Below are 25,790 nucleotides of genomic sequence, written 5' to 3'. Positions count from 1 at the left end.
AGTGGCGCTTGCATCCGAGGAGCTCCGGGCCAGGGCGACCGGACCTGTATATTGGATTACTCTACCCGGACGACGGCGAGCCTTCCACGGCTTGGATTATGCTTTGGGTGCTTTGATTATTCCATGGATAAAGGCCAACACTGCGGAGTGTTGGAACTACCCCCCGGAGAGGACTCCAGGTGAGACGGCGCTCTACACCAGTGAGGTCGCCTCACGTCTCTCCGTTGTGGACCGGCAGCTACCGTCCACAGAGGGTCCAGCTGTATTCGTCTGCGGACCGAGGTTCTGTGGGCACCGTGTTCAAGACTTTGAATTCTCCCAAGACACCGTCGGCCAGATGGGATACCGCCAGCGGCTTCTCTAACCCCCCCCTCCTACTGTCTTACAACCAGCGGGACACCCCCCCCCCCCTTAGTGTATCCAGCTATAATCATTTAAGTACCATCGCTATCGTTTCCTAAATATTCCAGGTTGTATACTTACTCCCTGCGTAACCAGAGATTGGACATTCAATGTTGATTTACCTACGAATACTCATTTGCCATAAAAGTGCATATTTCATATTTCAAATCATAAATGTAATTAAGTGAACGTTGTATATACCTTTTGCTATATTAAACCTTCGATTTGGTACATTTGTGTGGATTCGTTTCATCAGGTGGGAAAGTGTTCATCATACTTATATCATGTACTAGATGGCCAGAAGTTAAAGTACAAGAGGTAGTGGTATTAAATATCATATCTAACAATACAGTCAGGGAATTGTACCCCTCAGTTACAATGGCTAAAAGTGATTTTGTAATTTTGCAACCGTGGGTCTCACAGGGTACTTTTAACCCTGTGAGGCCCAAATAAAAAAGACATTAGCAACTTCAGAGGCCAGAGGGTGAGACCTATAAACACAGGAAGGGTGCCGTGACTGAAAAAAAATTGAGAAACGCTGGTATATGGTGTGGCTCTTTGTGGTACCACAGTAATTTTTGTGGCTCTTAGTCTCTGACTGGTTGGCCACCCCTTGTCTAATGCCTGTCCCCGTCTCCCTGTGAGTGGATGTCTCGTGGTGATGACCGGAGTGGTGGATGTCCCGTGGTGATGGCCGGGAGGATGCGATCCTCTACGTTGCCCCCATACCTTAAATGGATCCATCATCAGCTCTATTCTATTTTCAATCTTTCAAAATGTTCTTATGTACATCAGTTGCTATTGCATGTACATATTTGTGTTTCATTACACGTATATGTACATACTTACCAACTGTTTCGCCTGTTTTATAGCAACACTACTATCACCGACATCTAAGAAGGGAGATCCCCCCTTGAACGGCCCTTCTAAGGTTTCTCCCCTCCACATTGTGGCGCTTTTTTCCTATCGCTAGGTTTTTAGTGAGTTTTTCCTTACCTTGTCTGGGAGTATTGCATTTATTTATTTTACATTGGATTTCATGGTGTTTTTTGTTTTGTTCTTGATTTATTGTGATGTTTCTTCTTGACTTGTTTAAAGGGGACCTGCATTGCTATTCCTAGCACTATTTGGGCAACTTTACACGATTTCTGTGAGTCTATGAAAGACATCTGTAAGGTTTATTTAAAAATAAATCATTGTTTTATATTTCTAATGGAGTACTCAAAAGCATCATTTTCCAGCCTCAAGATTTCAGCCGGTTATTGGCTGGGCTCCGCCCATAAGCACTTTCAGTGACAGTCATCCACACAGTCTGCGAGTGGCAGACAGAGAGAGAGAGAGCACTGTGTAAACACAGCTGTGTGCGAGGTACGCATGTCCCCTTCTCTTTCTCTCTCTCCCTCTCCTGTTTGAGGAAGTCACTGTGCCATGCGCTACAGCTATAGACGGGGCGTTAGTATGCTCCCGAATCGAGAGAGAGAGAGAGAGAGAGATAGAGAGGGGGAGAGAGAGAGACAGACCGAGAGACGACAGCGCGACGCGCGGGTGTGTATGTGTGCTCTGTCACGAGGGTCTATCTGATTTGGAGCGCTACAACCACAGAGCCAATCGGATCACTATCCGCTCCATCCTCGCCACGTGACGTCACCATGCGAGTCAAATCAGAGTGACCTGATTTTTTCGACCAGGAAATGAATGACCTGGATGACGGCAATCCGCCAATATGGTATTTAGAGACACAAACACATTGATACTAACTCCTATTACTATAATACAATGCTAGACACTGAAAAAATACATTTATAATGCATGTCACCTTTAAAGAAGACGTGTCCGGCCCATGGGGACATTAACGTGTGTTGTTGGGCCTGAGAGAAAACGGTGTTTATTCAATGTATATTTGGTTTATAAACTGATATAAAGAGACGCTTTAAGAGGGTAATACCATTATCATCACAGGATGATATAGTCCAGGGGTCTCAAACTCAATTTACCTGGGGGCCGCTGGAGGTAGAGTCTGGGTGAGGCTGGGCCGCATCAAATATTCCACAAAAAAAGGGTTTCAAGTATTCAAAAAAAAAGTACAACTGATCCAATCTTCTCAATCTTTAGCAATAACATTTCAGAACATGAACAGTTCTTCAGAACATGAACGGTTCTTCAGGCTTCTCAGTGGTTTATTCTATTACAAAGCCGTTTATAAAAAAAATAGGTAAAAACCATATTATGCGTTTTCATCAATAAATAAATGCCCCAATTTTTTTTATAGATTGGGGGCCCCACATTTTTTAATAGATTGGGGGCCCACAAATTAGGGCTGGGCGATAAAACGATAACGATAACTATCGCGATAAATTATTTCCTCGAAATAAACATGAAACGTGGTCGCAAAGTTTCGATATATCGATTTTCCAAGCTTGGCTCCGTACACTCACTAACAACAACCAACGTTACGTGATGACGTGCTTACGCACAACAGCTAACAACCAATCAGTGAAGGAGATGGCCGAGAGCGAAGTAGACCCGGAAGGAGACCCAGAGGTAGGAATCACTCAACAACAAGGCTTGCTAGGCTAATTAGCTTGCACGGCGATGTTTTATATATTTACGTGCCGAGTATGTGTGTGTTTTGAATTCTGAGGCCACGTTTATAGTAGTGTGGGGTATACAGTTCGTTTCAATATATTGTGGCGGAAGAGAGTATTTTAGTGTCATATTTATTGTCATGAGATACTCCGCTTGTCGGCTAACTGCTAACGTGCGCGGACTGATGACGACATCAACTCGACTTGAGACATTCGCAGCAGCATAAGAAGTTAATTAAACTTGACAGACATTATATCGACGATAATTATCGATATCGAATTATATGAAAATAATTTTATAATTTTATCGCGATAACGTTTTTGGTCATATCGCCCAGCCCTACCACAAATTGATTCTTTCATGGGGCCCAGAATCTCCAGCTACGCCCCTGGCTGGGACTCAGGATGAACGCATATTTTTCCGTCCATTCACCTTTGAATTGCAGTCGACTTTTCTTTTACTGACCATCTTTGAAAATGCCATATTTTTCTGCTGGCTGCCTGCTGGCGAAAATAGGCTAATAGCTACATTTATCTCACAGAGATAAAACTGGGAGCAAGTTTACTGTAGATGCGCTGCCAACTCTGCTCCGACTCGGACGGAAAGAGAGAGACGACATGCAGTCCGTGAAGACCCGACCTACTCCCCTACTCTGCATCTGATTCGCAGACTGTGAGTGAGGGGGAAAAACGCTGATGGGACGCGTATGTGATTGGACCAGACTCGTACACAGACAGACAAGCAGCCGGACATGCAGAGCACTGCTCGCAGAGGAGAGAGATAGTGAGGATGCATTTGCTTCCACTTTACTTGATATCACTCCGGAATCACGTTTCAACCAAGTCACTAACATAACGTTGCTGTCATGAGCCTGCGCTATGGTAGCCTACAAGTGACAAAATAAATAAAACGTCCTACTCTCGTGCAACGACTCGGCAAACAGTAGTGCGCGGGCCGCATTAACACTACACTTTGATGTCCAGTAGGGGGCCGCAAAATATCATCCCGCGGGCCGCAATTGGCCCGCGAGTTTGAGACCCCTGATATAGACGGTGGACCAGCGGTTTCACAGGCACAGGCCGCGTTAGCAGAGCAGAATGTTTTGAATTCCGATCTAAGACACAACAAGCTGATAGCGAGTGTGGGCCCAGAGAGCAGGGCGGAGAGGGGTTCATCTTAATGAAACAGTAATGAAACGTTTTGTAATGTGTGAAAGGTTATTAGCAGTTGTCATGACAGCACGTCGCATGACAACCAGAAGAGGGGCGGGCTATCATAGCTATGACGAAGATCCTATAAAGCTGACGGTGGTTCCGGGTAGGGCCAGACTAAGAGCTGACTGAGACTAAGAGGGAAGAAACCAGAAGAGACTCTCTCCTCTCATCACGGAGGGAGGGGGCGGGGGGGGGGGGGGGGGGGGATGCCACATCATCATTAGCTTCGGCTACCACGAGGATGGTCTTGGCTAACGACCAGACCACTATTGGACTGAATAACAGCAGAGACGATAGCAATGAAAATACAATCGGATAACATCTGGGCTGAGGCTTCTGTTTATATCAATAAACAACGCTTCTCCTTGTAAGGTATTACGCTGTGTCAAAGTGTCGAATTCTTACGAAGGTGGAGAATTATTATGGTTCGCGGATCGCACTAACGGGGAGAGATAAGGATTGAATCAGCCAGTATATGAGACGTCAGGACCATTAAAAGTACACAACGCAGAGGAGTGGATGGAGAGAGGATAACACAAGAAGACGTGATACTGGCCAGATTGATCAGAATCTAACACCCTGATTGCGATAAACATTACACGATGCAGGCGACCATAAAACTGAACTCGGACACGATAAGAAATGATATTGGGAAGTTACGGGAGGAATTGAGGAAGGAACAGGAGGACTTCAGAGGTGAAATGAATACAGAACTCAAAAGGGTGGATGAGAAGATGGCGGAACAGGACAGAAACGTAACAGAGGTACAGACTAGAACGGCGCAAATGGAGGAATGGAACACAGAGATACACGAGGTGTTAACGTGTGCGATTCAAAAACAAGAACAGATGGAGACAAAGATATCGGACATGGAGGGGAGGTCACGGAGAAATAACATCAGAATATGGGGATTGAAAGAAGGAGTCGAAGGGGAATCGGTGATCCAATATGTGGAAAAGCTTATCAAAGAGCAACTGAAGGAGACGGGACTGGAAAAAATGGAGATACAGAGGGCCCACAGGGCGTTGGCTCCGAGACCGCAACCGGACAGACCTCCGAGGGCGGTGATTATTAACTTTCTGAGATTTGAGATTAAGGAATGGATACTCAGAACCGCGTGGACCAAGAAGATAGAAATCGAGGGGAAAAGATGTTTGATCACGATTACTCGACAGCGGTAGCAATAACACGCAGGTCCTACGCGGGACTGAAGAGAATTCTGAAAGAAAACAGAATGAAATTCCAATCACCCATGACCTCGCTAAGGATTCACTGGAAGGAAGGGACGGTGACGTACGCGACGGCGCGGGAGGCGGCGGAGGAGATGAGGCGACGGGGGATGCAGATGGCGGAGGACAGAGAAGGAAGGGGACAGGAGGGCCAGACGCGGAGCCTGCAGCAGAGATTGGAGAAAGCGCGCAGATGGACCAGAGTAGGAGATCGAAACCCGGGAGAGGAGGGAGGAGAGAGGAGAAGGCCGAGGTGAGACGTGACAGACCGAAGGCGGAGACGGACGAGGAGGCCAGAGACGGAGAAGGAGAGGAGAGGAGGCGAAAGGAGACGAACGGATGAGTACACGCACAAGAGATGGAAAAAACTATCCAAATAGACAAAATATAGAAACTGAAATAACATATACATAAACACACATTCCCAGGTAGAGGCAGGATATAGGAACGAACATAACGTGTACATGGACACATAATACACATGATGATGGAGGAAATAAATGGAAATAAAATTAGGTATGATAGACGGAACACAGAATATATTGAAACAAATACATAGACACACGCTGCGAGTAACACAGTTGGAAGGGATTAAGGGGATAAATGGGCATCACATAGAAAATAGAGAGGAGGAAAAGAAAGTAAAAAGGGGTACACAGAAGACACCACACACGGGTTTGGGAGGAAGGAGGGACATTGGAACATATGAGCCACATTGAGAGGGACCTAGGAAATGGGGGTCTTTGATCAGAATGAAGGACAGAGCGCTTTTGACCAGGAGCTCGACAGCAATAAAAACAGTAAGAATGCTGGACAAATATGACGAGCGGTTGGGGGTAAAGGTTTCAAACCCCCAAGCCGTCAGGAGGAGGCCTCTCACTAGGAGAGCAATTACTCCTCACCCACCAGCAGGGGACAGGGGGTGACACAGGGACCCCCCGAACGCCTTGGGAGCACTTTATGTAAAGTTTATGTTTTTTTATTTATGTTAATCATTATATGTATTCGGTGAAGAGAGCGGAGGCTACAACCGGAGGGGGGAATGAATGTGACATGGGGGGGACTGACAGACGAAAGAAGAAGAAAGATGACAATGGTTAAAGGTATAAAAATGATGTCGTTAAACGTTAATGGAATGAATAATAAGATAAAGAGGGGCAAAGTGATGTTGAAGTGTAAAAAAAGTGAGATGGAAGTGATTTTTCTGCAGGAGACACATTTGGTAGCACAGGATCATGAGAAACTGAAGAGATTTGGATATGAAAATGCATACTATAGTTCCTTTAAACGGAACCTGAGGAGAGGAGTAATCACGTTAATCAAAAACAGTCAAATTTGAATTGATCAAGGAAGTAAGAGACAAGGAGGGAAGGTTTGTTCTGGTGAAGGGAAAAATGGAGGGTCAAATGATTACGTTAGTGAATGTTTATGCACCCCCAGAGAGTGAGAGGGATTTATATGAGACAATTTTTTATATGATAATGATGGAACTAGAAGGGATATTGATATGCGCGGGAGATTTTAATGTAGTACTGAATCACGACCTAGACACCACGAGTACTAGAAAAGGACGGGCACCAATCAGTAGATATATGAATATTCAGATGACGGAAATGGGAATTACAGATGTTTGGAGGGGGATGCACGCCATGGACAGGGAATACACACATTACTCACACCCGCACGTGACATATGCGAGAATAGACTACTTTTTGATGACGACGGGGGACAGTTACAGGGTACGGGAGAGCAGAATAGGAGTAGCGGACATATCGGATCACAGTGCCATATATCTGACAGTAGATCTAGAAGGGAGACGGAGGAACACGATCTGGAGACTAAATGTAGGAATATTAAATAACAAGGGGGTGGTGAGTCAGATCAAGGAGGAGATAGCCAGGTATAAGGAAGAAAATGACAACGGGGCGGTAGATCCGAACATTCTATGGGACACACTGAAGGTGGTGATAAGGGGGAAATTGATGGAGAAGACAGCAATGCTGAAGAAGGCCAGAACGGAGACATATCACAATCTGATAGGGAAGCTGAAGAAGCTAGAGGGGAGACACCAGATATCAAAAGAACAGGAAACGCTCTGAGAAATCAAAGAAGTAAAGGCCAGGATAAATAGGGAATTATTGACGGAAATAGAAAAGAATGCGAGGTTCATGAAACAAACTTACTATGAAGGGGGACCAAAAGCGACCAGATTGTTGGCTAGGAGAATTAGGACGCAACAGAAGTTGAACACGATACACACAATAAGGGATATAAAGACTAATGAAATATTGAGAGACCCAGCTGAAATAGAGGACATTTAGAGAATACTATGAGAAACTATACACACAGCCAAAAGCAGCGGGAGAAGAAGAAATAGAAGCATATCTGGAGAAGCTAGAGTTACCATCGATAGGGAAAGAACAGAATGAAGAATTAAATAAAATAATTACGGAACGAGAACTGGAAGAGGCAATTAGTAGAGCTAAAAACAACAAGTCTCCGGGGAGCGACGGATTCCCATCGGAATTCTACAAGACATTTAGAACGGAATTAGCACCCATGTTAGGGGCGGCGTTCAGACACACGATGGAAGAGGGAAAAATGCCCCCCTCGTGGAAGGAAGCCATAATCACCACGATACCGAAGGAAGGGAAGGATAGAGAATTATGTAGTAGTTTCAGACCTGTGTCCATACTCAACGTGGATTACAAGATGTATACATCGATAATATCAAAGAGATTTGAGACGTTTATGCCAGACATTATAGATGAAGATCAAACTGGATTTATTAAAGGGAGACAGACACAGGACAACGTGAGAAAGACATTACACATAGTAGAGGAGATACAAAAACAAGGTGGTAGCGCGGTACTGATTAGCCTAGATGCAGAAAAAGCATTCGACAGTGTGAGCTGGACATTTTTATATAAAACATTGATGAGGTTCGGACTGAACGGGAGGGCGATGAAGATGATCAAGGCGCTATATCAAGAACCGACAGCGAGGGTTAAGGTGAATGGCAGCTTGACGGATAGAATCAGATTAGAGAGGGCTACCAGACAGGGACGTTGTGTCTCACCGACGCTCTTCGCCGTTTTCATAGAACCACTGGCACAACTGATCAGACAGACAGAGGACATTAAGGGAGTAAGGATAAAGGGAACGGAATATAAACTAGGCCTATTTGCGGACGACGTGATAGTATACATGAGGCAACCAGACAAGAGCTTCCCGGCACTGATGGATCTACTGAAGGAATATGGCCACTACTCAGGATACAAACTAAACGTGACAAAGACACAGACCTTAGCATGGAACTATACCCCAACGACGGAAATTAGGGAACAGTACGGGATAAGATGGGACATGGACCAGATTAAATACTTAGGGGTGAACATCACGAGAGGGGTGGAGAAACTGTTTGAGGCGAACTATACACAGATAAATCAGAACATCAAGAGAGACTTAGAGAGATGGACAGTAATGCCCTTGGACTTCAATTCAAGAATAGAGGTCATTAAAATGAACATACTATCAAGGTTACTGTACCTATTCCAGTCACTACCGATACAAATACCACAGAATCAATTCAGGGAGTGGGACAGACTGATATCGAGGTTCATATGGGCGGGGAGAAGACCACGGGTCAGATATAAAACACTACAACTACCAAAGGAAGAGGGAGGGATGGCAGTACCCAGCCTACAAGATTATTACTATGCAGCACAACTGAGAGCAGTGACGTGCTGGTGTAACGACAGATATGAGGCAAGATGGAAAGACATTGAAAAAGAAGGGGAGGGATACAAGGTACAAGCTCTGGTGGGAGATAGGGAACTATTTAAAGAAAAAGAGGGACTATTAGATCCAATCACCAAATGCACCTTGACCATATGGAACAGAGTAGTAAAAACACACAAATTGGAGAAGCAGTCAGGGGTTCTGAGATGGGTAGCACATGACAAGAGATTCAAACCAGGGAGGTTAGACCATGGATTCAGAAGGTGGGAGAGGGGGGGGGGGCAACAGCGATATGCAAAATGATAGAGAAGGGGGAAATGCAGACACTACAAAAATTAAAGGAGAAATTTGGACTAGAAAACAGGGACCACTTCAGATATCTACAGGTTAGAGACTACTACAACAAAGAAATAAGGGGGGCCAAAGACGAAGAACAGAATGGAATAATAAAGATGATAGTATGGGCATACGAAGGGGGGCAAGGAAGAGTAATATCAGCAATATACCGGGCTATAATGAACAGCAAGGGACACACGACCGATTACATAAGGGAGAAATGGGAGAGAGAGCTAGAGATAGAAATAACAGGGAAGGAATGGGGGAACATATGCGAGGTGCAACATTCAACAACAGGATCGAGGATATGGAAAGAGTTTGGATGGAAAAACATAATCAGATTCTTTATAACCCCAGAGCTGAAGGGAAAATATGCACCAACACAAAGAGCATGCTGGAGGATGTGTGGGAAGGAGGGGGCAAACCACACGCACATATTCTGGGGATGTCAGAAGCTGAAGGGGTATTGAGAGGAGATAGGGGAGGCAATGATCAAAATTTTAGGATACGGGTTACCACAAACAGGACTGGTGCTTTACTTAGGAGGCCTGACACACGAGGGAATACAAGGGGGGGACAAATATTTAATAAAGATAATGTTGATAGCGGCCAGAAAAGCAATAACGAGACTGTGGTACAAGGAAGACCCACCGACAATAGCACAATGGGTAGGAATAGTGGAAGAGATACAGGATATGGAGAGGATAACACACATGCTGAGGTTACAGGAAGAGACATTTGGAGAAAGATGGGGAAAGTGGGAGGATTACAAGGGGAACGAAAACGACATCACAGAGGAAGAACCAAATACACCACAAGAGGGCGAAGGGTAAAGGAGGAAAGAGGTTCAAAGAGGGTCTCTGAACCCATGTCACACACTTAATGTTTTCTAATTTTATTTTTGTTTAAGGTATGACAACTGTTTTATGTTTTTTATTTGCTTAAGTCAGTATTTTTTATTTTTCGTCTTTTGGGTATTACATTTTTTTCTTTATTATTTATGTCTGTTTAATAGTGTTGTTGAGGTTATTGTATATGTCGTGTTGTTTGTCTATAAATGTTTAATAAAAATCTAAGTTAAAAAAAAAAAAAAAAACTACTCAACCCTATCTGTGAAGAAATCGGCTTTGTCTAGTCTAGCAACGTTCGAGACAGGGGAGGGTAGAATTGGACAATACGAAATTGGAATGGGAGAAAAAGTAGGAAAAAAAAAAGGCTTTGTCTATGTCTGGAGGAATCTTCATCCTAGAGAGAGACGACGCATTACTTAATACCACATTCAGTTTATTCTAGAATAGACCATTTTTTTATGCAGAAAGGAGAATGATCAAATCAAATCAAATGTATTTGTAAGGCCTGTTAGATTCTGATCAATCTGGCCAGTATCACATCTTCTTGTACCCGGAACCACCGTCAGCTTTATAGGATCTTCGTCATAGCTATGATAGCCCGCCCCTCTTCTGGTTGTCATGCGACGTGCTGTCATGACAACTGCTAATAACCTTTCACACATTTCAAAACGTTTCATTACTGTTTCATTAAGATGAACCCCTCTCCGCCCTGCTCTTTGGGCCCACACTCGCTATCAGCTTGTTGTGTCTTAGATCGGAATTCAAAACATTCTGCTCTGCTAACGCGGCCTGTGCCTGTGAAACCGCTGGTCCACCACCGTCTATATCATCCCGTGATGATAATGGTATTACCCTCTTAAAGCGTCTCTTTATATCAGTTTATAAACCAAATATACATTGAATAAACACTGTTTTCTCTCAAGGGGGTATTTCTTTATAGTTTTCAAATTTAACCAAGATTGCTACCCCTCTTTTATGACTACAGGTATGTGAATTATAATAAATGTATTGTTATACCCATATCATTTCAGTTTCTCAGGCTCTTGTTTTGATAAATTAGTCTCTTGTAGAAAGGTTATGTGTGTCTTTTCTTTCTTCAATTTTATCATTATTTTGGCCATTTTAATTAAGTTACCCAACCTATTAACCTTTAAAGACATCAGCTTAAGCCACCAAACAGGTGACCATCCTTTGTCAACAGTGGCAGGTGCTGGCCTCCCTGAAACCAGTGCTATCAATGGGACCTTGTGAATCGAAGGGGTTGTTGGTGCCAATAGCCAGCCCTAGTAGCGTACCTGTAGCTGGACCAGGTTTTCTGACAGCAGTGTGTACAGCATGTCTTTGGCCTCCTTAGATGGGATCATGGCAAAGTCCTCCACCTGCTTCTGCTCCAGATGACGTTTCCTTAGCAACAGACGGAAGATGCGCGCAGACCGAGAGCCAAATCTGAGGGTGGGTGAAATTTAAATGTACATGTAAATGGACTGCATTGTGTATTTTCCTTTTGAATCTTGTGTATTATATGTAGTGTTATTCGAATACTGTCCTGTGTTTGTTGGCCTGTTATAAACCCAGTCTGGCATGAATGTTTCAAATTGTTTGGAAATAATTGAAGTATATAATTTATAGTCCATATTTAAAATTGATACTGGTCTGAAATTGCTAAAATGTTCCTTATCTTTGTTCTCTTTGGGGATTAATGTTGTGATCACTTCCATGATGGACTGCATTTATATAGCGCTTTTATCCAAAGCACTTTACAACTTATGTCTCTCATTTACCCATTCAGTCACACTTTCACACACCGATGGCAGAGGCAACCATGCAAGGTGCCAACCAGCACACTTCGGCAGAATCTAACCTTGAACCTTCAGATTACCAGATGACCGCTACCTCCTAAGCCACCATCACCCCTACCCTACATGTTATGGTAAATGTGGGAAAACTGTGCTGCACATTTCCCAGGATATTATGTACATGAATGTATAACTGGCATTGTGATTTCGTTTTTGATTAATAATTGAAACATATTAGAATCAACCACCAATTGTTCAATGTATTTCAGGAAGTAATTTCTATTTTAGGTTAGAGGGTTGGGTGTCACATCTTCAGTGAGGTTAAAGTAAGGGTTAGGTTTGGTGGAACTTTCCGACAGCGTGGCTACATGGGTAGAGCTCCGGACAAATTAATAGAAGATCGCCGGTTCGAGCCCCGGTCAAGGCTGTAACTGTAACAATGCCCCTGTTACGGTGATAGGGACACCATACAGCTGCGAGTGCCGTCCTTCGGATGAGACGTTAAACCGAGGTCCCGACTGAATTAGATCGTTAAAAAACCCAGGGTGTCAAAGAGTAGGGGATTCCCCCGATGTTCGTGGGCAATTTCCCAATCAGGTCTCTGACATCAAGGCCACCTAGTATGGCAGCCATTGAGCCTGGGTAGCCCAAGGTTGGGTGCTACACAGTGGTGGTGAAGGAGGCAATATCCACACTACATTGTAAAAGAGCTTTGAGTCTGTCTAAAGAAAAGCGCTACATAAATGCAATGATTCAACTGATAAGAATATGAACCATATGAACCATCAAGTGTTCACTGTATTAGAGCCTAACTACTTACTTTTGATGACTATTGGCATAAAAAATATCACAATTACTGACCTGCTGGGGAATGTGGATACATGTATATCCCAGAAAATGTACAAAATCACAGTTTTCCCATGACTATTCCCTGATATGCAGGGCAATACATACACTTTTTTTAACAAATTTTTGGACATCAATCATGTTCCATAACTTTCCCAGGCCTGGACAACACAATTTTCAAATCCCATGACTTTTTACACACAAACCACCACCTACCTCTCCTGTACCACAGACTCCAGTGTAGCTCTGGCCAGGTTGGCTAGTGCTCTGTGAAGGTCTGAGAGATGAGTTAAGAAAGGCAGCTTGGATCTGTATCATCACAAATGTCATACCATACTGTATGAGTATGTGTTATGAGGTCCCGTTCTCAATTCGAATGAAAACAGAAATATGGTAGGCTATTGGAGGAATCTTTCATTCTCATGTTGAATTGACCATATTCACACAGCTGGGAACAGGGTGGAAAGGAATCCCATCCCGAGTATGATATAAGAGCAAAATGGCCACCGTGTGAATATGGTCAATGACTGAGCTTTTGACACAAGGATGAACAGTATACAATGGCTAAAGATGACATTATTTTGCCATATAGTATAGCTGTAAAATGCTGTTAGTGTTTGTTTACATATGATATGTTTGTGAACATTGGAGTAGAACAGACTAGTTTGTTGAGTTATTATGATGGATTAAAGATAATAATATTAAAGCTACAACGTGTAATATATATATTTTCTTTCTCCAAAACACATCTCAACATGGACACACGGTCTATTGCGAGTGAGTTTCATTGACCAGTGCAGCAGCATTGCAGAGATATTCCATTCTAAAGTTTCACAGAGAGGCTCGCCCTTCTAACCAATCAGAGAAGCTCAAAGGGAAATTTGTTGGAATAAGCACAAAATTGAGTGATTCATCTACATCATAGGTGTCAAACTCATGGCCCGCGGGCCAAATGTGGCCCGCCACGTCATTTGATGTGGCATCCCAAGAGCTCTAAAAAAAAAAAAAAAAAAAAAAAAAAAAAGAAAAAACATTATTTTTTTTAAACATTAATCTTGGGTTAAAAAATTGCGGCGTTAAAATAATTGTGGGTTAATGCGTTAATAAAGCTTTAACTTTGACAGCCTTAGTTATTACACATTCTTACACATACATGTATGTTGAACATCTGAGGTATTGATGAAGTAACAAAGGAAAAAAGCCAAAAGCACTTACTCCTCAGACATTCTTTGACAATTTTACAGCCCAAAATACAAAAAAGATCCAGGCGGAATAGGTAACAAAGGGTTGAAGAAATATTGTCTGAACTGTCAGATGCAAACTGGCTGTGTGACATAACCGAGCATCTCGCTAAATTGAATAAGAAGCTGTAGGGACACAAACAAGTTCAACCCAAAACTTGACCAATTATAGTTGTGAACTGAGATAACCCTTATTTTGTTATTTTTGAGTACAGTTACAGTTGTGTGTTCATGCAGACACATAATAGCAATTTCATTACGAATTGAAAATGGTGGACCCTGATGTAAACAAGTTGAAAGTCTTTCTCTGGTCTGCATCCCCTTAACAATTGTGTGTATTGAGCTGTACTGTACTATACCCATTCTGCAATCTGTTAATTAAAGTTAATTAAACTATCTTCCATTAGTTGGATGTATGGCCTCTGCAAGGTTGTGTGCAGCCATTTGTTTTTGTAACATCTGCTACATCTGTCCCACGTGTTCTTTGCAGCTCAGTTGTTAGTTCTGCCCCTCTTGACTGTGACAAAAAGGTTTTGAACAAACTTAATGTCATAGCTTGTATTTGATGATCTTCTTATTTGTTATTTACTTGAATGGTTTGATCATTGATTAATGGAGTAATATGGGGTTCTGATAAACTAAAATTATTTGTTGAAATAACATAAGCTAACATATATTTTTACATCTATGCAAATGCATATGCAATATGTATAACTTGAATAAGTAATAAATACAGAAACAACATGTTTAACAATATGTAAATGAGTAGCTACATTTATTTTACATTACATTAACATTTATACGGTCTTTGGCCCTTTGAGTGCAACCATAATGCTGATGTGGCTCTCTGTGAAAATGAGTTTGACACCCCTGATCTACATGGTCCTCATTGCTGGTCTATGTTGAAAGAGGACCGCATAGATTTAACCACCAAAAGTGTTTATTCAAACCAGCCTCTCAGTGACACTTTAGAATGGAATATCTCTGCACTGCTGCTACACTGGTCAATGAGACTCACTCACAGTAGACTGTGAGTCAGTATAGCCATGTTAACACTTTGGTTGCCACGGACGCTTTTTGTCATTAGTTCATGCCGACCTTTGAGTGCCCCCGACGCTATATAGCGTCTGTTTGGCGTTTTTTTTTTATTGGCGATTTCATATTTCATCAATCGAACCTCGGGTTAGTGCTGCAGAGTCTCTCTGAGCTCAATTGGGAAGATACCGCCCCCTATCGTCTCTCCCTGTGTAACTGCACCCCATTACTTTAGATTGATGCAGGGGGAGTGGTCAGTTTCCTCATTTAACTTTTCCGTCAAGCCAACTGAAGAGACCAAGTGATCGCCGGCCATCAGAACAGCGACGATTATGTATTTACAGTACCAACACTGTAATCAATAAACGTGATCGATATTTGGAATGGCGATCAGGAATTGGAATAATCTTTTTGGATAACATCTGATCTCAGGTAAGGAATTTATTTTACCAGTCTTAGGATAATCAGACCCGTTTTCATGGAGATATAAGCTTTTGCCCTATGCGTGTGTGTGTGTGTGCACGGTGATTCCTGATGAGGAAATGAGAGAATCGATTTTTCAGCCCGCCTCTATAGCGTGCATAAGTACACATATACTATCGATAATCTAGCGTTTATTTGAAAACGATTCATAAATAGGCAGAAAAATTACAACGTTTTTGTGTATGCTCGAATATTCCAGTAAATGCCGTTTATCACGGAATCTATATATTTTCCTTGAAAACGAGGGCTTTTCAAAATGCTATAAAACGAAAATGAACCGATAAAAAAACAATCCGTTTCGACAATGTTGACTGCAAACAAGTCATTGATAAACGACAGGCAGATTAGACACATAGCCATAATTTAGGAGAGAGATTATGCGTTTAGAGCGCTATCATTGAAGTGGGTGCTGGCATTCAACAGGGTTTCCAATGTTAAATGGCTGGCACTCAAACTGTACTTTATGGAGCTGTAACTAAAATAAAATCAGTGATCAAATACTTGTATTTCCCATCTATAAGTTCTACAAGTACACATGCATATATAGCTAACCAAAATACAGATGGTCAATCAAATTCGAAATCACTGCAATAAAAAGGATACTGACGACGTACATCCCCCCTCCACTGTCACCTGACCTCCCCACAAACTCCATCTAGGAGATGGAGAGAAAGAATAAACAGAAATAAATAAAGTATCATTCATAGGAACACTAACTAAGAGAAGAGATGGTCAGCTGATCCTGGGTCATATGATCTCACAAGATTCTTAGGTCCACTAATTAAGAGAAGAGTTGGTCAGCTAACGCTGGGTCATGTGACATCTCACCGGATCATCGACCAGTAGCGTGAGGTACTGGTCTAAAATGGGTCTGCTGATGCTGTAGTTGGGTGGGAGGGATCTGAAGATCTCATTGGCTGAGAGGGCCTGCGTGTGGGCGGCTGATGCCGGGGTGGTCACCTCACTCATTCTCAGCATGGTCCTCACTATCTCACTGCTCGTCTGTAGTGGGAGAAATATATAGAAATAATCAGCGAATTGTGAAAATATTCTTCATGAATTAGTTCCGATTTCTATTCCCGATTATTTCATCTCACTCTAAACATATCTTACGTCTACAGGTTATGATGCTATTGCGTGTTCCCGAAATCTAGATAAGAAGATTAACAGTATTAACCTCATGCAATTAATTTGTGTTCTTTTACTAATAATAATAATAATAATAATAATAATAATAATAATAATAATAATAATAATAATAGATTATATTTGTAATGCGCTTTACAGTTGCAGGGCAAATCTCAAAGCGCTACAGTTAAAAGAACTTAAAAACTAGCGAGAATAAAGGAAAGAAAGAATATAAAAATAAGCAAGACTAAAACATATATACGAATAACAGAGAAACATAGAATAAATAAAACTGATAAAAGAAATTGGTAAAAGAACATAAAATGAGTGGAGCTAAAAATTTGATAAAAAGTCAACAGAAGGCTCTACTAAAAAGGTGAGTTTTGAGGCCTTTCTTAAAAGCATCCACAGTCTGTGGTGCTCTCAGGTAGTCAGAGAGAGCATTCCACAGACTGGGAGCGGAAGAGCAAAAAGCCTGATCTCCCATAGTGCAGAGATTTGTCCTTGTGCGCTGGAGGAGGTTTGCCTGGCCAGAGCGGAGATGTCGGGAGGAGGAGTGAGGGGTGATGAGTTCTTTTGAGGTATAGGGGGGGCGTTTCCGTAGAGGCATTTCCCCTTTGGGGAAATTCAGGAGTCATAGCAGCATGGGGTGGGGGGGGTACAGGCAGAAAAGATTATAATAGCAATAGTAATAATAGAACATAGTAATAATAGTAGAACATGGTAATTAGGGGCCTCAGGCTTGGGAAGAGATTGCATGAGAACACAATATTCAACTTTGTAAGATATCTTCTTTAAAGTCACTGATGAGAAACTTTCATTTAACAAGTCACCCTCCGCTCTTTAATCCACACCCCAAGCAAGACGACAAAACTGCCTCAAATCACACTGAAGCCACTTTTCCACAAGAGGAAAAAATAAGTTCCTTGGAGGGCCGTTAATATGAAACTACATTGCACGCTGGCACATTAATCTCAAGAATTACATGTTGTTTTGCGGGTGGCATTGTTGCATGAATAATGAAAAGCCCCTGTTAACATTGTTAACCCCCTTCAATTGCACACTATGTAGACAGACTCATTTCTGGAAAAACACTGAAAGAACGAGGTCTCCATTTTGTTTATGATGCATTTGGGTATTATACACAATACTGTATGACTCAGTGTTGTAGTCGAGTCACAAAATCTCGAGTCCGAGTCGAGTCTCGAGTCCCCAGTGTTGGGAGTCCGAGTCCAAGTCCGAGTCGAGTCCCCATTATCCGAGTCCGAGTCCAAGTCATCAAGGTTGAGTCCACTCCACTCTGGCAGTCAAAGAGCTGACGTACAGGGGAGCTCCCGTAGCTCACCGCATATCTCGGCGCTATTTCTGCGTCGGGGAAAACCGTGCTCGTCACGGATCTGGGGGACACGAGTTCGATTCCCGGACCCGCCGTCATTTCTCAGAATGTCTTCCCCTGCTCTACATCCCATTTCAACCTGTTTCTGTCGGTCATGCTTGACCAGAAAAAGCGATAAACGCTAAAAAATAAAGTAAAAAAAAAACAAACAAAAAAAAGAGCTGACGTACAAATCAAAAAAGGTCTACATTAAACATAAATGACACAGTGGTCACCATTTCAAAGGGAATTTATTTACTTTGTGACACAATAGCCAAACAAATGCACTAGCCATCAATATCGTATGCCAAATGATTAGGGCCTATTACAAAACAAATCATGAATAAATAACTGTATTTATCAATTAACAAGTCTGAGTCTGAGTCTGCATGTTCCGAGTCTGAATGCAGTCAATGCTCAAGTCCAAGTCGAGTCACGAGTCCTGAAAATCAATCCAGGACTCTGACTCGAGTACTACAACACTGGTATGACTATTATGTCTACTCATGTAGTTATCAAAGAAAATAACTGACTAACTAACTTTGTTTTGAGAGTTAAATTAGCTGCCAGAGGTTTATACCAAATCACTTTCAACTCTAGAAGAGTGTTGGTGGTCTGGGTATTTCATGGCATGGAGTCATGGCTCAGGCAATACAATCGTGGTCAGATATGGCACTGATCTGATGCCATGATGGAGCAGAAACCAACATCCGTTTCAACATATTGCTGATGAGCAAGCTAGTAAACCCTTAGCTCTATTGACAAGCTTTGTATGCATTATATACAAATCTCTATAACGAACTTGCCGAAGATTCTGAGGGTTAAGTCAAAACTCGTCCCAACTCATTATTGCAAGTTCGCATTGTGTTTTCGAAGGGATCAAAAGGAGGCTCAAAGAGTGTTGACAATAGTCGGTGGGGTGAAAACACAAGCTGCTGCTGAAATACAGTATAAAATAACGGTGGTTACATTGTCTTTTGCTGATACTTTTATCCTAATTTCATCTCGTTTTATTGATGTTGGTCCAGGAACCAAGACTAAAGTAGTTCACTCTCTCATTGTAAAAACGATATACTGACGTGACAATAAATTATCTGAAGCTGTGCTCGTTCTTGTACCAGTGGCACATACGACCTCATTCCCTTGCTTCCCACTATGTGGCCACTCGTCTCAATAAATGCTTTACAAGGCTTGTGAGGCACATAAATCAATAGGACTTTGCTGCAACGATGTTCAGTTACCACCAGTGGGAACACAAGTGCATAAAAAGACACACAACGCTTCAGAAATGTACCATTCCTCTTCAATTTAATTCATCCCATTCACACAGATAGCCCACATGACGCAAAATCAGATATTTAGGGATGCAACGTTGCATGAAAAAGAAACCGGAGCCATTCGGTGTGCCTGGCCACCCCGGTCCCAGGCACCTAGAGACCGTCTGGTACACTTTGCTACTGTAGAACTCTTTGCCGTAGCCCAATAAATCACTTATAAAGTGCTTTTGTTTGTAGAACAACTGTCGTGACTAGTGTAGAGGTAACAGTGAACGTTTCCATTCACCGTGATACACAACAATGAAAATAGTGGCTCAGGAGGTAGAGCAGTCGGCTGGTAATCCGTAGGTTCCCGGTTCGATTCCCGCTCATCCCATGCAGCGTGTCAAAGTGTCCTTGAGCAAGACACTTGACTCCTGACTACTCCCGATGAGCAGGTTGGCACCTTGCATGGGTGCGTGAGTAAATGGGTCAAATGTGAGGAACAAATTGTAAATCGCTTTGGATAAAAGCGCTATATAAAATGCACCATTTACCATTTAACAATGAAAATAGGGAATAATAGTAATGTGTTCCGTTAACATTAGTAACTGGAACCTGCTGCATTTAGATTAAAATGGGAGTGCAGTCAGTTTGTATGGAAGACGAGCTACATCACATAATAATCGCCAGCATAATTCAAGTCTGCTGATTGGGTCACAAATGTAGTTTTGTTTATGATAATGATAAAGCAGCAAGAATTGCACACTGCGAGGCATATGTGAACGTCAATATATTTAACATTATCGTCCTGGTCCATTAACAGCGCAAGGTGATAAATACTATATTGCTATACTAACATGCCTATAAATACAATGGAATTACACACTACAACTATATACAGTATGTATATAGTATATAAGTATGTGTATACTGTATATACAAACATAAATAATAAATAAAGTATATATTTAATATAATGCGTGTATAAGTGTGTGTATTTACAGTAGGCTAATCTGCATTTTTACAGTAGCTACATTTTAACAAGTAGAGAAAGTCTTGATCGACTCCAAAATGTGCAATTTTGCACAGCCCAAGCCTGACCGTAGCCGTCTGGCTCAGGGTGAAACTGAGAACTCTAGCAAGAGCACAGTTACTAAAGCTACCCTCAAAAATATAGTTTGATTAACTAAAGTTACTTGGAAAAGGTCATTCAAACTACTTCATAACATCTGCAATGCAATATAAAATTATATAGACCAACACAATATGAAGATTGCAAAAAAGACCACTTAATTGAAAGTGAAACCCAAGTGCATAATGTAGGCTACTTCTTCACCGATACACAAACGCAAAAATAAAAAGGTGCAAAAATATACATGTGTAAAACCGCATTTCTATGCAGACTAGTGGTTGGGGGAGGGGCTGCGTGAGTTAAAACTAGTTTATCTTGAACTGGCAGCTTTTGAGACCATTTCCCAACTTCACCATCACAATGGTCACGTGTCAGCCAAGTTGTCAGAGCAGAATATCTTGTACTACAGAGAGGGCAGGGCAGGGCAGCTAGACTCATGGGCATCTGTAGCAGCTAGACTCTCGGGCATCTGTAACATATCGATTCCACTCACGGCAGCAACATTACTTGATATCTTCACTACCAACACGCATACAACAGAAAATAATTATTCTGTCAGGCGTTACAGCAGCCAAAAATCTTATCGCTATGTGATGGAAAGAGCCTGAGAATCTCACGGTAATTCACTGGTCCCTAACATTGCTGGACGTTATTTATTTGGAGATATCGACTGCTCGGGTGGTTGGGGTGGGACAAGCAGGTATAGAATCGTGGACCGCTGCGGCCGAGTTGGTCAAGAGCATGATGTAGCGGCGGAATGGGGGTGGGGTGTTGGTCCTGGGGGATCCGGCGGTCATGGGGGGGGGGGGGAATGTCTAGTAGTGTCTAATGTCCTTTGTGTTGGTTATAGTGTTTTAAATGTTTTACTCTATATTCTATATTTTGTATTTGGTTCTTCATATTTTGTACTCAAGTTTTAATTCTGTATTTATTATTTGTATTGTCTTGTCATTATTATTATTATTGATGTCAATGTGGTGTTTGTTGTTGTATATATAAAACTATTTTTTTATAAAAATGTGATAAAAAAGAAAAAGTACAAGTACACATCTAGTAGTGTCTAATGTCCTTTGTGTTGGTTATAGTGTTTTAAATGTTTTACTCTATATTCTATATTTTGTATTTGGTTCTTCATATTTTGTACTCAAGTTTTAATTCTGTATTTATTATTTGTATTGTCTTGTCATTATTATTATTATTGATGTCAATGTGGTGTTTGTTGTTGTATATATAAAACTATTTTTTTATAAAAATGTGATAAAAGAAAAAGAAAAAGAGGGGCAGTGGTAAATGAAATAAAATAATTAAATACAAATTTAAAAAAAATATATTCTAGTAGCCTCCAACCAAAATTGCAGTTTCAGTAGATAACTCCATAACCAAGGCCTTAACTCACGAATAGAGTCGGGTTAACTCGCCAACGCTTGAGCGCCAAACCCGAGAAAAGTCGGGTTTTCTATCGTTATTTCTTTTATTCGATATTCCCATTCATAATCCATCGAGGGAGCCTGTGTTATCATTGGGAATGAGTCTGAGATCGCAAACATCCAATACCGCCGCCTGCCGCCTTGTGGCCGGTATTGCACATCCGAAATAGTAGCGTATACGGCACGTGCGAGAAACGGCACGTTTTTTGTGAAATGCACGTATTGCTGCATAGTGTCGTTTTCTGGGATTAGACAGGATTACTCAAACTATACTCATATTCACCACGCTATAAAACGGGAATGTATGGATGCATTTTTTTTCTTTTTCACAAATTGAACGATAGATACTTGATGTCAAATGGGCAATAGTATTATATCCATAGCTACGATATAAAATATATTTTGAGCCCTGCAAACACTGCCACGTATCCCTATACTTTAAAGCGGTGGCCTTCTTACCACACAGTACACAGCGCCCTGCCGCCCTCTGGCGCTGATTGAGTTAAGGTTGTTGGATGGTTTCTTATTTCAGTGCACAACGTCGAGCCACAACGTCGAGCCAGAACGCCAATACCTCTCGTTGTCACTTCGGCAACAAGGTCATACCAAATCTTCACCAGACAGACACAAGGCAGAAATGTTAAAGAATTATCCAACTTCTTGGGATGTAATTGGACCCCTATTACTTGATATGATTTTATACTCAATCAAAGAGGGGAACTTCTCCAGGGACGTTAATATGGCACTCATATCTGTCCTCCTTAAAAAAGACAAAGACCCCACCGAATGCGGTAGTTATAGACCAGGGGTGGGCAACTTTGTATATGGTGAGGGCCACAAAATGTCCACAATCAATCTGGGGGGCCGCATTGTTTATCGGCAGTCCCGCCAGTAGTACCCCATCACTCAAATAGCCCTAATAGTCACAAGGTATATAAACAATTATAATTTGTTGTAACTTTGTTTTTATTCCATTTCAAATGCATTTAGTAATGCAATTTCAACTTTATGAATTTATAAACAGCTGAATTTAAAAGTATTGCTGTGTAACCCCAAATATATACAAAAATGATCAATTATAATTAAGGCTTCTAATAAAATAAATTTATGAACTTAAAGCCCACTGCTCAACAAACACAAAGCAGCATTCCTGCTGCATTTCACAGTAAATCAAAAGTGCAATAATAAATGATTTTGTTAAATGTATAAACTTTTATCCTGCTACTAAACAAAACATTATAACACTGAAATGCATGTTATGGATATGAAGCACTCAGGAATGTTTTGTTTAGTAGCAGGATAAAAGTGTATACATTTAACAAAATCATTTATTATTGCACTTTTGATTTACTGTTGTAGTGAAATGCAGCAGGAATGCTGCTTTGTCTTTGTGTTATTAGTGTTATCTGAACACTACAAAAGTAAACAAGTAAAGTGCAAGTAAAGTAAAGTGCAATACTACATGCCTCCCATTGACCCTTTATCAAACTGGCATGACATTCACCCTCGCCCCACAGTGGGTCAATAATGGTTATAATAATAATAATAATAATAATAATAATAATGGTCCCCTCTCTACACCTCTCCATCATCTCCCCCCCCTCTCTACACCTCTTCCTCATCTCTTCCCCCCTCTCTACACCTCTTCATCATCTCCTTCCCCCCCCCCTCTACACCTCTTCATCATCTCCTCCCCCCCTGTCTTTAATGAGACACTTGTGGTCTCTCTTGTTGGCGCACAATAGCAGGAATGTCAACTTCAATGTTTGTGCATGCAATCTGCATCAGATGAAATAATGTTTCATCCGACAGCCTGTTTCTCTCCTTTGACTTGATGTGCTTCATGTTTGAGAAATTGCTCTCGCATATGTATGTGCTCCCAAACATACTGGCCATAGAGAGGGCAAAGTCCCTGAGGAGTGGGAAGCGGGGCTCAGGTAGCAGTTTCCAAAATGAAATTCCCCTCTCATTTCTCTTTGCTTGAAAAAAAGGATCCGACTGTAGCTCGCACAGTTCAAGCTGCAACGGTGGGGGCTGCTCTGACACCGTAGCGGTGAGGGGGCCGGCAAACAGCGCTATCCGTGACTGCATGCCGTTGAAATCTTCAAACCGATCATTGAATTGCATTTCCAGTGTTTCAATGTCGCTCCTGTACTTTCCGACGGCTCAGCCATCGGATTTCTGTGTGTAGCTGCAAGTCGCCATAATCAGTGTCCATCTCTTCCAAAAAGGAGACAAACTTTCTATGGTTTAGTGACCTGTTGCCTCCACGAATTCGATTGGTAACCTTGGTAACCAAATCCATAACATGGCTGTATAGTCAAGCTTCTTGGCACAGAGAGCCTCCTATATCAGATAAAAAAAAAGAAAAACGATTTAACGACTCTCGCATATAATTTGACTACACTCGATTCGCATTGGTCATTATTAGTGACCCACAATAGATGGAAATTATGTTAGCGAACTTACCTGATGTATAATGCAGTGCAGCATTGGACACTCAACGCCACTCTGCCTTAGAAGCCCAGCGAATCCTGTGCGTTTTCCTTTCATTGCCGGTGCTCCATCGGTAACAACAGCCGACAGTTTATCAAAACCCCCATATTGCTGCACGGCACTTTCAACAGCGTTTCATATGTCCACACTAGGGCTGACCCCTATTAATCAAATAGTCGACTAATCGATCGAAAGGAGCCATAGTCGACTGCCAACTCTTCTTAGTCGAATACAATACAAAAAAAAAATTAAAAAGAAAATTAAAAATCAAAAAATTTAAAAATATTATATTTTTTTTTTTTTTTTTTTATTGGCCTGGGGCCGCATGAAACGTCGGTGAGGGCGCGGGCCGCCAGTTGCCCCTCCCTGTTATAGACCCTTAAGCCTCCTCGGAACCGATCTCAAGCTGTACGCTAAGGTACTAGCCATCAGACTTCAAAAGCATATGACATCTTTAGTTCATCCTGATCAGACAGGCTTCATAAGAGGCCGCCCGATCACTGATAATATTAGACGGTTACTGCATGTGATAGACGCCAGCAAGGATGCCGAGCCTCCTGTAGCTGTATTATCCTTGGATGCGATGAAGGCCTTTGATAGGTTGGAATGGTCTTATTTATGGGCAGTACTTGGAAGGATGGGGTTAGGAGATGGATTCATTAATATGATCAAAGTACTATACACAGATCCGTCAGCCATGATTATAACAGGTAAATTCACCTCCCCACACTTCCCTGTGTCGCGTTCGTCCAGACAGGGTTGTCCTCTTAGTCCCGGACTATTTGCTCCATCCCTAGAGCCTTTGGCACAGTATATAAGACAATCCCAATCCATAGAGCCGATATCAATTAAGGGCACACAGCATCATATTAGTTTATATGCGGACGATGTAATATTGTTCATGCAAAACCCTACCACCTCACTGCCAAAATCATCTATTACCTTGAGAAGATGAGGCAATCTATCAGGATTTAAGATAAACTGGCCAAAATCGGCCTTCCTTCCACTTAATGTGACTGCAAAGGCTACCTCCCTCCCAGCACAGAGAAATAAAGCCAATGGGGGTTTAGCATTACCAGACTTCAACTACTACTTTAAAGCGTTCGCTTTAAGACCACTAATCACCTGGTTTGATTCTCAAGCATCTGTATCCTGGAGACCATTAGAGGAGAACATAGTGGTACCACATAGACTGCAGGATATAGTATACACC

The 25,790-nt window shown here is 41.9% G+C and overlaps 1 protein-coding gene across 3 annotated transcripts in view; it reads right to left on the bottom strand.

Annotated features, from left to right (window-relative positions):
- Positions 1-25,790, bottom strand: part of polr3c (polymerase (RNA) III (DNA directed) polypeptide C) — a 61,574-nt gene that overhangs the window by 23,197 nt on the left and 12,587 nt on the right. For all 3 annotated transcript variants that reach the window (XM_084336235.1, XM_084336234.1, XM_084336236.1), the window contains exons 6-9: positions 16,589-16,762; positions 16,364-16,415; positions 13,218-13,278; positions 11,655-11,805 (exon numbers count right to left, since the gene is read on the bottom strand). In XM_084336235.1, coding sequence (XP_084192361.1) covers positions 11,655-11,805; positions 13,218-13,278; positions 16,364-16,415; positions 16,589-16,762 — 438 coding nt within the window. The remainder of the gene's footprint in view (positions 1-11,654; positions 11,806-13,217; positions 13,279-16,363; positions 16,416-16,588; positions 16,763-25,790) is intronic.

The sequence above is a fragment of the Notolepis coatsorum genome (genome assembly GCF_963971535.1).
Source record: "Notolepis coatsorum genome assembly, chromosome: 19".
Classification (NCBI taxonomy): domain Eukaryota; kingdom Metazoa; phylum Chordata; class Actinopteri; order Aulopiformes; family Paralepididae; genus Notolepis; species Notolepis coatsorum.
Note: the sequence above shows the minus strand (reverse complement) of the source record. Positions and strands in the feature narration are given on the sequence as shown.